General features: G+C 42.7%; 1 protein-coding gene across 1 annotated transcript; it reads right to left on the bottom strand.

Moving 5' to 3' along the window:
• Positions 1 to 227: 227 nt before the first annotated feature.
• On the bottom strand, positions 228 to 12,684 carry mcm10 (minichromosome maintenance 10 replication initiation factor). The gene is made up of 18 exons (XM_072673975.1): positions 12,409 to 12,684; positions 11,448 to 11,696; positions 11,037 to 11,351; positions 9,876 to 10,080; positions 9,490 to 9,655; positions 9,230 to 9,397; positions 8,356 to 8,472; positions 8,067 to 8,266; positions 7,907 to 7,977; positions 7,653 to 7,766; positions 6,186 to 6,303; positions 5,117 to 5,348; positions 3,912 to 4,044; positions 3,677 to 3,813; positions 2,246 to 2,359; positions 1,591 to 1,736; positions 776 to 818; positions 228 to 628 (listed from the first exon to the last, which is right to left on the bottom strand). Exons 1-18 carry the CDS (start codon positions 12,413 to 12,415, stop codon positions 545 to 547), a joined length of 2,619 nt encoding a protein of 872 aa, XP_072530076.1. The 5' UTR covers positions 12,416 to 12,684; the 3' UTR covers positions 228 to 544.
• Positions 12,685 to 12,931: the final 247 nt, after the last annotated feature.

Below are 12,931 nucleotides of genomic sequence, written 5' to 3'. Positions count from 1 at the left end.
GCCACGACAGGCAAAAGAGGCTGCAAGCTCACACTGATACGCAAGGGGGTATTTATGTTGTCGCAGTCTGTCCACACCCACTCAAATCTATTTACTTGGATGTGCGAATGATTAAAGACCGGGGATAAGCAATGACCATGGAATGCGAGCTCTCCGGCTAGTTTAATTAAGGCTGTTTACCACAGCCACACGTAACACAAACGTTCATAAACAGTAAAAAACACCATTTAAAATGCATTTCAACATACAAACAAATAAAAACAGACAAAACAAACGGCTGATTACGGCCAGCCCGTGAGGTCCGAGCTGCAAATCAACTGCAACATCTCTAATCCACTCTGGCCTCCTGCGCTGATTTAAGAAATCAATCTCCACATATCAGCATAAACAGTTCTGCCACAGCCGGAGCCTGAGAGACATTTCCAGCTTGGTTTCCTTTAGCAGCAGCAGAGCAGCAGCAGCAGAGCAGCAGCAGCAGAGCAGCAGCATCTGAGCGAATGGGTCCAGAGGGAAGGAGTCAGGCAGCAAGGGGAGGCTGCTGGCTCTATTTCATACTGTTGAGGAATTTGGGCTGCTCCTCACCGCGTGGCAGCAGCAGTTCTCCTCCGATCTTCGGCCCATTCTTCTCCTGGAGGAGCAAGAAAAATAAATAAATAAATAAATAAATAAAATCACACAAAAGAGGGAAATGAGTACCTTAAAGCCTTAAAACCTGCTTGTGAAACCAGACATTAACAAGCCAGATTCTCCTAAAGCATTTGAAATGTTGTGGTACCTTCAACATGCCGTCTCTTTCCCACTTGAACAAGCCACAGTTGCTGAAATGGGGAATATAGAAGTCAGTATCACACAGTTAAAGCATTACACCCTTAAAACTAAAAGGTGCTATAAATAAGTTTTTTTTGAGTAATACTATAGAAAAGAAACACATTTGGTTCCCTTGGTCTCCATATGAGTGTGAAGAACCTTTTATTGTCTTTAAAAGAAATAAAATCACTTGATTTAATAAATAAATAAATAAATAAATAAATAAATAAATAAATAATGATAAAAAGGTTTTCTACATTTACACATTTATTTAAAAAAAATATTCTTTGTGTAATGAAAAGTTGTTCTTTTATGGTTTTGCAGTAAACAAACCATTTTAAAAAAACCATTACACAAAAACAGTATTTAAATGCTTAAAACTCCACAGACACACCACTGGTTCTAGATTTGCAGCCCTTCCCAAAAAGAACCCTTCCCAAAACATTGTTTTTCATGCATTTACTAAATAATAATCTATAGGGTGCTTGGAGTTTAAGAGGCAACCGAGGTATCGACCTGAGGGTTTCTTAATTTCGCTTAAAAAAAATAAAAAATAAAAAAATCACTTCTACACCAGTCCACATCCTCTCCATTTACAGTTAACTTAAGACCACTTAAATTACAGTGTTCTCCTCAACCCATCAAATCATTCTCTACATCATCATGCTCATAATGCTAAAAATAGGATTGAGATTTTTCCAAAATGGAAGAGGGGAACAAATGTGGACAAAAGCCTGAACCTCCAAACTAGCACAAATCAATACCACATCTGTTCTTGCTCACCTGCAAGCAGCACTGGGGAACCGGGCCAGGCTGATCTTCCTCTGGCCGCAGGGGCATTTAAAGAAGCGCTTGACGGCGTCGTGCCAGTGGTAGTCGTGCTTCTCCTCCACGCATCGCTCAGCCGGCTTGAAGTGAGTGTACTTGCACTGCAGATCAGAGCAGCTCGTTAACCACTGTGGCTTTTACTGTAGTGCAGCGTACAAATGAATCACCCTCTACAACCGACTGCGCAGACACTTCAGAACCAAGTAATGCGGCTTGAGTGTTAAACATTCCTCATATAGGATTTTACTCGTCCAGCTCCCCTACTTGACAGAACAGACGTTGGTTGAGTTAGGGTCTGGACGTACTGGATGTCTTTCATCAGTGCTGCTGCTCTGAAGAAAAGGTCCAGGACTAATAAGTCAAAGGTATCGGACAAGAATGAGGTGCATGAGGTGGGAAGGATCTGCACTGAGCCACCAACACTGACTCATCACGCAGAGCTTTTTAAGGTCAAAATACCATTTAAAATGTAGCCGTAAGCAGGAAACCTGCTTCTCCCCAAGCAAATTACTAAACCCTGCATACAACAGGTACACAAGCCATCATGGATCAATGCTGTGTCTGCAGCGGGGCTCACGTCGGCAAACTAAAGAGAAGATAAATGACGTACGTTTTTACAGGTGACCGCTCGACACTTCATCTCTCTGATGTTCCTCATCTTTTCCTCCAGCTTCTCTTTCTGCACCAGCGGCTCAAAGTAGTCCTGCATGGTCTGCGCTTCCACCTAAAGACAGAAATCAAGGCTGGGTTAAAAAAAAAAAATAAAATAAAAAACGTGCAGCCATTTTGCATTCGATTTACACACCATATGGACAAAAGTATTGGGACAGTTTCTCCTGCTCCTGCTTTGGTTGGAGTAATGGTCTCCAGCCGAGGGAAGAAGTTCAAACTGATTTTAGAGCATGGCTATAAGGATTCGATTGTGTTTAGCGACAAGAGTGTTAGTGAGGTCAGAATATTGCATGATCACCACCCAACTTGACCTGGGGGGCTATAACACCCCACATTTTTTGTCCTGGTTTAATTCTGACTGGACAGAATTGCCATGAACCTACACAATCACTCGTAATGAAGCGAAGAATCCAAAAATAGGAAAGCATCTAAAAATAATGAGATATCCCCCTTATTTACAAGTATTCATACCCAAACATAATATACACTTCTGTGTGGCAAAGGCCCTTTGGTAGCAACTACAGCTGCATGTCTTCTTGGATATGTCTCTACAAGCTTTGTACACCTGGATTTGGGCAGTTTATCCTATCCCTTATGGCAGATCCTTTCAAAGCTCCGCCAATTTAGACTTAGGAGCGTCCGTGAACTGCCATCTTTAGATCTCTTCCCAGATGTTTGACAAGGCTTAAGTTTGTGTTTTGGATGGGCTGCTCATAGGAACATTCACAGACTTGTCCTAAAGCCACTCCAGTGTTTTTTTTGGCTGTATCCCAGACTAAACTCACCTATCCCTCAGCTGCTTCCACTCTTGCTGAGAAGCAATCGCATAGCAGGATACTGCCGCCACCATGTTTCACCTAAGGGATGGGATTAACCTGGTGCAGTGCCTGTTTTTTGCCAGAGTGTTCGGTTTCAGTCTCAACACACCAGCTTAAAGGTCTAGAAGTTGTTTTACATCCTTGATCAGATTGCGGCAAGGCATAGATCAGATTGTAGAGAGCCACAGACAGTTTTTTGCCCAGACATCGCAGGGTAAAGAGTGCGCCTTTACAGACCTGACTCTGTGCACATGGGTCTATAAAGCTGGGTCTACTGCAAATGAGCTCTACATACTGCAAGGATAATCCATACAAACAGGATATGCCTGACCACAGCAAGGAGGTTGAATAATTTGGTCAATAAAAGATTTAAGAAAATAAAAGTTCCAATTTTTAGTTTAAAATGGGTAAAAAAGAAATAAAAAAAGAAAAAAAGAAAAATTCCACTCAAAGGGTGCAACAAGGGCTCTGAATACCTTCAGAAGACACTGTATGTGAAGATGTGTGGATGCATTTTAATAGGCCATATTTACAATTTTTAACACACATACCTCTCCCATAATCCAGGAGTTTGAGGACTTTGCATTGAGAATGCGCTGAAACTCCTCAGATTGGATGTATTCTTGCTGTTCCCGCCTCCTCTTTTGAGCTGGCTCCCCTCTCTCCTCCTCAGCAGAAGTCTTATCACCTACAATCAGTCAGGCAGGACATCAAGATCAAATTAAACTCCGGGTTCGGCTGAATTTTTTACAGTGCTGTCAGACAATCATTTGTTGGCTTGCAGACCTTCAGGTGAAGTGAGGTTGCGCTCCACTCTGGTGCTGATCGCGCCACTGTCAGACCGCTTGCGTTTCACTGCGTTTGGGTCATCTTTAACAATGGCCCCGCCTTTAGCCTGGAGCTTTCTCACTGCAGCCAGCTGAGGGAGAGAACACACAGAGAAACGGTCAATGCTACAAAATCACAGAGACATCATATTTGTTACGGTGGTCTGGGGTCCACATCTTTCATCATACGATCACAACAATCTGACTGTGATGTGATGTGAAAAACATTGACCATCTTCATCTACAGTGGCATCTGTCAAGGGGTGGATATATTAGGCGGCAAGTGAACAGTTAGTTCTTGAAGGTGATGAAGGTGTTAAAAGCAGGAAAAACAGACAAGCATAAGAATCTGAGCCACTTTGATAAGAGCCCAACTGTGATGGACAGAAAACTGGGTCAGAACATCCTCAAAACAACAGGCAGGTCTTGTGGATTGTGGTTGTTCGGGTATGCAGTGGTCACTATGTACCAAAAGTGCTCCTAGGAAGGACAACCAGTGATCTGGCGACAGGGTCATGGGCACCTTGGTGCCAGATACCACAGGACGCCTTGAGAAGTCTTGTGGAGTCAATGGCCTTGAAGTCAGGTCTTTTGTGGAAGCACAAGGTGGACTTGCTCAGTTTTGGGCATGTGGTGCTAATGTTCTGGCAAATCATTGTGTGTAATTCTGATTTCACTATAAAAGAAAATATTGTCAACTACAGAACCCATTAATTTACTAGAATGTTTTGAAGCTGTCGCACAAACACTGTCTTTACTTGTTGACTTAACATAATTCTGACAGGTATTCTTTACAATTTTGAGCGACAGCAATTACATTTTTTAAATAATTAGATTTCCCATACTTTGACAACATAATACAGATTATAAATAGAAAAGGTTGTTAGAAAAAGTTCTCAAATCTAATTAAAATAATAACATCTTGTAATTTTCTTGATTGATCCATCTTCTAAAGAGCTCCAAGGACCAAATGACTTAAAAACTAACACCAAGTGACTAAAAACTAAAAACAAAAGAAACCATGACAATGGCTTTTGAGACTGGCACTGGTGATGCCATTACTTTATATGCCTCGCTGAAAAGAAGTCAGTTCATAAGCTACCTAAAGCTAAAGAGCCTAAAAAATGGAAGCAGCCAGTGGACCCAAACAAATTATAGACCCACCTTCGCAGACGACAGGCTTTTTGAACGAGGAGGAGGAGGGGACATATCCAGGAAAATATCATCCCCCTCTGAAAAACCTCGGCCTAGGGTGGGTACTGCAGGGGCACTGAGGCGCCGTTCTGGTGGGGAGGAGCCATTTGGAACCTCTGAGGCTGCTTTCGGTGAAAGCAGAGCGCCCCTGTTCACAGACGGCCTTGCAGGAGCCACGGTGCCCCCAGTTTTCTGTAGCACTCTGAAAAACAAGGGACAAAAACACAATTCATAACGATTCCCCATTCTCACTTCACTCATTTTCCCCATCTCAACATTTCCTCTTTGAGGACCATGCTGTTACAATATCCTTCACTCTACACCTCTATTTAATCACCCTTCTGGGCAACGGACATCCTCAAGCAGGTTATCTGTTAAGGTGACCCCACATATTCTCGTTCCACTAATCAGACACCATACTACTACTATGCATTCTTTTTCTTTACTTCCCCACCTTCTAACATCCAAGGTTTCTATTCCCATGTCAGAATTTTCATGGCTGCCTAGCACTTAAAGCTCAACCCCAGCAAGACGGAGCTGTTGTGCATCCCAGGAACTACACGCCCTCCTCATGAACTTGCCATGTCCTTTAAAAACCTCCCTGATGGCTCCAGCTGCAGAAGTATGAAGCCTTGGCAGAGCTGTGGACGTACAGTTATTGTTGGCCACTTAGGTTGCAAACCTCGCTTAGTCATGCATATTGCTCCTCTACAGCATCTGGACTGAATTTGACCCTCCTTAAGGTGGGCCATCCAGGTGCTTGTTCAATCCTGTTGTGATCGCACTTCATTTCTTTGACTTTAATGGGTTTTTGGTTTTTTTAAAGAAATCAGGCATAGTGAAGAGTGTGTCTAGCGTTTTGGTATTGGTGTTCTACCAAGCTCTCAGTAGTGACTTTTGCATTGGCAGTATCCAAGCTTGGACATATTTGGATACATGGATATTTTCTAAGAGGGCAGCCGCAAACTTTTGAAAGTCAGTCTGAATAAGAGGTCTGATTAGGACCAAGAGGTTCACACATACGCATTCACTCACACACCTCTTCTGGATCTCTTCTGCCCTCTTCTGTCTAGCCTGCATTCTTTGCTTGTGCATCTCTTTCTGCTGTTTGAGGAGGTCGGAGGCAGAGATGGACTGAACAGCTGGTCCAGATGGATCTGTATTAAAAAAAAAATATATATATAATAAATTAGCCATGAGCACAAACATGCAGTTACACACATATTAGACACTGGCTGATGTATTCAAGAAGTAACACTAATGCTGAAAAGGAAGCGTACTAGTGGCCCTAAACAGTAGAGCAGCCACTACTATTACTTAGACCTCATTTACATCTGGTCACGTTTTGTGACTAGTATCTGGATTTGTATCCTGATCAGATTTTAACCCCATGCATTTACACTTGGTAGATGCATAACACGTCGCCCATTAGCCGGAGACTAATTTGATTGTTGTGTGGGTGAGAGTACGCAAATTCGCTCGTTGTGCGGCAATTACTGGCGTTTCGGTTGTGGAGTGCATCTGGGAGAGACGAGTGTGTTTACACTGCGGTAACGTGTCTCAAATGCATCTCGGACCACCTCCTGAAGTGGTTTGAGGGATCGGATTTGTATCTGTGGGTGCATTTACACTTGGGTGCAGTTTTATGTGGCTTGTGGCCTGATTTAGATACAATCCTGCATGAAGCGACCAGGTGTAAACAGGGTCTTAGTTGTGTGTGTGTGTGTGTGTGTGTGTGTGTGTTACTGCTACATGGTTGCTAGAGTATTCCGCTATACAGTAGTTTCCATGTGTTTCTAGCTGTTTGCTATGATTTTGCCAAGGTACCCCAAGTAGTTGCCAAGTGGCTGCTATGGTACCCTATGTTGAGGCTGGGTCTTACAAGTAGGGCTGCAGAAAATATAGTTTTAGCGCCAGCATCGCAAATGTAGGGACACGCGCAATGGTCACATTGCAGGGCGTGCAGAGTCATGTAGGGCAACTTCAATTCAAATGTTACAACTTTTTTGTTCTCATTTTTCATTACATATCTACCATATCCATCCACCCAATATCATTTCTTTTACTCATCTATATCATGCAATGTATTTTTATCATTGTTACATCCCTTCATGCCTATGGGGGAAAAAAAAGTCGCTATCTGGAAACCATGTGTCTGATCAAAACGCTGTGTACAAGCCCACGCCACACAATCAGAACAAGCAACCTGGTATGGAAACAGTGTTGATATCTAGACATATCCACTGGGCCACTACTAAACTGCAATAAATGAAAATACGGGCCAATGGGCCAAAGCATTGAGAAAAACAACAGGCCAGCGCTAAACTGCATTGAGAAAAACAACGGGGCACTGCTAAAATGCGTTGAGAACAATGGGCCAGTGGGCAAAATGCAGTTAATATCATATGAGCTCATTTCACAGGATGTATGACTAAACAAAAGTACAGAAATGTGTTTTAAAGCTTATTAGACGTGGTGCAAGGTTATTTATTAGCAAGCACCTTACCTGTGGGTTTAGTATGTCCTAAGTGTCGCTTTATATTAAGTGCTCCTGGTGTAGGCATGGACATTAGGCTTCTGAAGTCATCAGAGCATCCAGACACCTCACCTGAACTAAGAGCTATAAAAAAATAAATAAATAAAGACCATGAATATATGATACATTCTGCATAGCAATCAATCAATAAATTAATTAATTAATTAATTTATATCAGAAACTATGCAAACCCAAGACCTTTGCCTGACCCAATATGAGCTTACCGAGCTTCTTGGAAGGGATAGAAGCCAGAACGGCTTGTATTGAGGGCTGTTTCTTTGGTTGTGGGGCAGTCCTGTAAAGTTTCATTATAATTAGATTTTCTGGGAAAAAACGCCTTTCACATCACACACCACTTTTCTCAGAAATTGAATGTCAACTTACGCCGATGGTGCACAAGCAAGTGAGGACATGCCCCCATAGTGGAAGTCACTCTGACACAGGCGTTCTCTCAAACCTCCTAACTTCCGGTTCTTTGGTTTTCCGGGGGCCGAGCCGGTGAAGCTGCTCTGTAGCTCCGCTCTCTTGGAGCTCATCTTCTTGTACTGAGCTTTAACATGATACTGGCAGAACTGACATTCATACTAAATGAAGAAAACACAAAAATAACAAATCAGTTCAAATAAGTGCCAAACAAAGGGAACATATGGCATATCAGAACAGATAGACTCACCAAATTGACTAACTGGGTGCAAGAATCTCCATTCTTCTTTTTGGCCTTGCAAGTCCCAAAGTCCATGGCTTCACCCAGCATTAGAACCTTCTGTGGATGGTCCACTGTGAGGCACAGCTGTAGACAGGCAGCAGCAGAAAACTTTATATATGAGCATAGCAAAAAATGCAAAGTACAGAAGACATGAAAGCCGTGTTTTCAAATATTTGTCAAGCAACCAAACAGGCTAAATGACAGCAGTACTGCACATACATTTTACAGACAAAAGTATTGGGACACCCCTCTTAATCCCTGAATTCAGGCGGTGTTTCGCTTAGTCCCAATACCACAGGTGTATAAAATCAAGCCCCTAGCCATGCAGTCTGACTTTGCACACATTAGTAAAAAGAATGGGAGGTTCTAAAGATCTCACTGAACTCCAGCGTGGTTCTGTATGTAATAGGAGACACCGCTGCACCAACAAGTCAGCTGGTGAAATTTCCCCCCTTCTAGATCTTCCTCCATCAGCTGTGAGTGGTATTATTATTGAACAGTGGAAGAGTTTAGGAGGAACAGCTCACAGAGAGCAGCTCAGCCACCGAGTGTCTGTCAGACCACGTAAAGTTACAGAGCGGGGTCAGGGCCGAGTGCTGAGCTCAGAGCAGAGTGCAGAAAAGCCTCCAACTGACTCAATAACTGCAGCAGAGCTCCAGACCAACTCCATACAAATGCCCATGGGTTTAGAATGGGATGTCAAAAGCTCCTGTAGGTGTAATATGTAGGTGTCTATGCAACCACGCAAAAGCACAAGCCCATTTTTCAAATGAATCTAAATGAATGCAACCCTGTATATTCAGCCATTCACTCTTCATCTCGCTGCAAGTCTGTTCCTCACCTCATTAGAGCCATCTTTATTCTTCATTTGGTTGGGGTTCAGTATGCCTATTACTGTCCCAGTGTCCGTCTTCCACAGGTCAGTGTGAACTGTCCCAAAAAGGAAGAGTGACACGTTTACCTCCAGGTTATGAAGGTCGTTCAGCTTCCAGATACTGAAGGTTTTCCCCTGTGAAACAAAAGGTTTAGATGAACAAAACTGATCTCTGTTGCTGCAGAAGTTCTGATCAATATTATGAGCATGACTAAACTGTTGCTCACATTATTTTTGCTTTGTGGGGTAATTTTACTTATCACCACAGCAAAGGTGACCCAGTCACTGTCCTCCAGATTGTCCTTGGCCAGTCGGTCAGGCAACTGCGAGAGCTTGATCATTTTGCGGTTAGCCATTTTGTGGTCAATTTCCACAGAGGACAGACGAGGTCTCCTACAAAAGGGTGAATAATAGAATTAAGGCATGCCATTTTAACCTGAAGTTCACATGAACAAAACAACAAAAACAAGCTGAAGAGCATTAGATAAGTTTCTAATTATTGCTTTGATTGAAAACAGCATCCACTTTCACATCACGCTTCGTTATGACAGCAATTATTTAATCATTATTGTCTTTGGCAAGCTACTTCCATCATAATTGACCAAATACGCACCTCAGCCGGAGACCTGAGAATTTCTCCACTGTAACGTCCGGAGCAGCAGGAGGTCGGGGTGTGGCTTGTCTTGCAATGGGAGGAGTTACACCAGCACTTTGACTTGGTGTGGGTGACATCACTGTGTTGTTGATTTTACCGCTACTTCTCATTGGCTGTGATACCCGGTCACCGACACCCAGAACACTCCGGTTTTCTGTGGATGCTGTTTCAAATAAATAAATAAAAATTAGAAAGTTAACGCGCCTAATATAGGCCTGTCATATATATATATATATTTTTTTTTTTTACTTCAATATTGCCCATTGTGTTAACTTGTCGATGAGAGAACCTTAAAGTGAATGTGCCTGTCCGTTGACTTTATTAAAAAAAAATTTATCATTTGTTTTTCAATGTCAATGTCTAAATACTCAATAATTTACTTAATAATTATTGCTCATTGCTCTAACTAAAAAGAGTGAAACTGCATGTGTATGTCATTATATTATCATTATGTAAATGGCATAAAATGCTCTTAAAATAAAAATAATATTGTTTATCATAATTATTTCTGGAACATATATATATATATATATATATATATATATATTTGGTAAAAGGCCTAGGCTAATTGTTTCAGTAACTAAACAGCAGATGAAAATAATAATAATAATAACAACATTAATTGACAGCAAAATGTTTTAATATGGCATGTTGCATTGAACTGAATATATACTTTTATTGAAATATCATTAATATAGTTAATATAAGTAAATATAGTATAGAGTTCTGCATAGCATCAAACAGGGTTCTACTATATCATGTCAGTGAATTACAGTGTACGTCTTGTACTGTATTGTAAACATTATGTTAGCTTGTGGCTAGTTTATTTCACAGAGGCTACAGATTAGTTCTCAATTGTTTTTCGGTTATAGGTCCAGGTCCAGAGAGGACAGCGTCCGGATCCAGACCCGAGCTGCAGTCCAGACCCGCTTTTGTTTAAAATAAAATGCCTTTTAAATAAAGCTGAATGTTCTAGCAGAGTGAAACCGGTACCATTAACATATCAATATTAATCCCATTTCCAGGCATGCCTTCACGTTGCTGATTTGACACCACTGACAGTTATCGTATCTGACAGTTAGCTCTGCTCAGTAACTACTACACACGGTAAATGGTCACCTGCTTTAGGTTGGTGCACTGTCCTCTGCTTGCGCTCTGCCTCTACATGCGGAGGAGACCCGATAGCCACTCTCTGGGCGGATGGGGAAGACTGGCTGGGAGGACGCGTTTGCAGAGCAGGTTTGCTGCGCTGCTGGGGAGGAGAGGTCAGGCGCTTGGCAGAGAGCTGTGCTGGTGGGGAGGTTGCGCTGCTTGTCCGTTTCTGTGTGGAGGGTTTCTCTCCTGCCAGCCTGGGCAGGGAGACTGCACCCTTTTGAGATGCTTGCAGCTGCTGCTGTAGCTTTTGCATCTTCTCTCGCATGTTTCTCAGCTCCGCTAGAGTTTAAAATGATAAGAAAACATGTGAATGTAAGAATCAGAGAGTTTCAAAAGAACATATCATACTGTCAACGGTAAATAATCTAATCTCACCCTCCAGGTCCTCTTTGGATCTATTGAGTTCATTTTCCACTTCTGCGCTGGAGTTTGCAGACTCCACAGCCTCTTCTGCCGCCTCCTCCTCCTCCTCCTCTGGCTCAGCATAAGCTTCACCTTCATCACCATCATCACCGTCAAACAGATCATCCAAATCGTCCCCTTCTCCAGCAGCAGAGGTCTCTATCTTCTGACCCTCACTCTCTTCGAACAAAGAGAGCAGCAGGTCCAGGTTCTCGTCCTCTGCTGTTGAGCATGAATCAGAAAGGTAGCATTAGAGACGGGACCCTCCTGACTTTCAAGTCAAAGTCCAAGCACAGATGATGTTTAGTCTGAAGACTAAATAAATAGATCCAATAGATGTGACCAGACACCAGATACATTATAAGGACAAAAGTATTGGGACACCAGCTCATTTATAGTAGGGCATTAAAAATAGTTTATCCTGCTTTTGTTGGAGTTGGATCTCTACTGTCCAGAGAAGAAGGCTTTCTACTAGATTGTAAAGCAGTGCTGTGAGGATTTGATTGCATTCAGCAACCAGTGTTCAAGCAAGGTCAAACTCATCCTCATCCAACTTCCAGCTCACCCCAAAAAAAAAAAAAAAGTACTGGATGGAGCACCATCCATCCATCCATCCATCCATCCATCAATCAATCATCCCAGAGAACACAGTTCTTCCACTACTGCTCACCTCAATGCTGGGGGGCTTTATACCCCTCTAGCCCACTCCTGGCATTAGACATGGTATCTATAGGCTCATGTTTACCAGCTCCAGAGAGAGTCCTATTCTATTGGCAGTGCTTCTTACAGGCACTAGACTTTGCACATCTGTGTATAAGTAAAGGGTGCAACTAGGGTTCACTAGAAGGGGTGTCCACAAACATTTGGACAGGTTTTGGCATGGGGATTCACAAACCAAGTTAAGAAGCCAGTTTCAGCTCCAGGATCTGCTCACCTGTCATTCTGCTGTCCAGCCCTGTCCTGTCCAGTCCTGTCCAGTCCAGCCCTGTCCTGTCCTGTCCTGTGTTTATCTGATGCCTGGGTTTTGGGGTTTTCAGGGTCAGGTGACTGCAGATCGTGTCGGTTTGCTCTGCTGGACACAGGCAGTCTGCCCACAGCTCTCACGACCACAGAAACGCCACGATCCTGGTCTTCATAGTCCTCAAAATGCTCCGTATTAGCAGCCCTAATAGCCCTAAAATCCTCGAACAACACCCAGCCCTGTCTCCTGTCTCTCTGGTGGCGCGAAAACTGTTAAACTGTGCGGAGCCCCACGACCACGTCACGACAAGGGGCGACCCTGGCGCCTGTTCAAAAATAAAAACAGCTCAGTCGTGTCTGCTTTGTACATCTATTGTCGTGTTGTTTATAGTTTAAGCATGACACTATATTTAAATATTATATTAATTCACTTTGTTTAATTTTTTATTTAAATTAGGATTCACTCTTTTATGATTTCTGTCTACAGGCGCGCAGAT

This window comes from Salminus brasiliensis, chromosome 2 (assembly GCF_030463535.1).
Source record: "Salminus brasiliensis chromosome 2, fSalBra1.hap2, whole genome shotgun sequence".
Lineage (NCBI taxonomy): Eukaryota > Metazoa > Chordata > Actinopteri > Characiformes > Bryconidae > Salminus > Salminus brasiliensis.
Note: the sequence above shows the minus strand (reverse complement) of the source record. Positions and strands in the feature narration are given on the sequence as shown.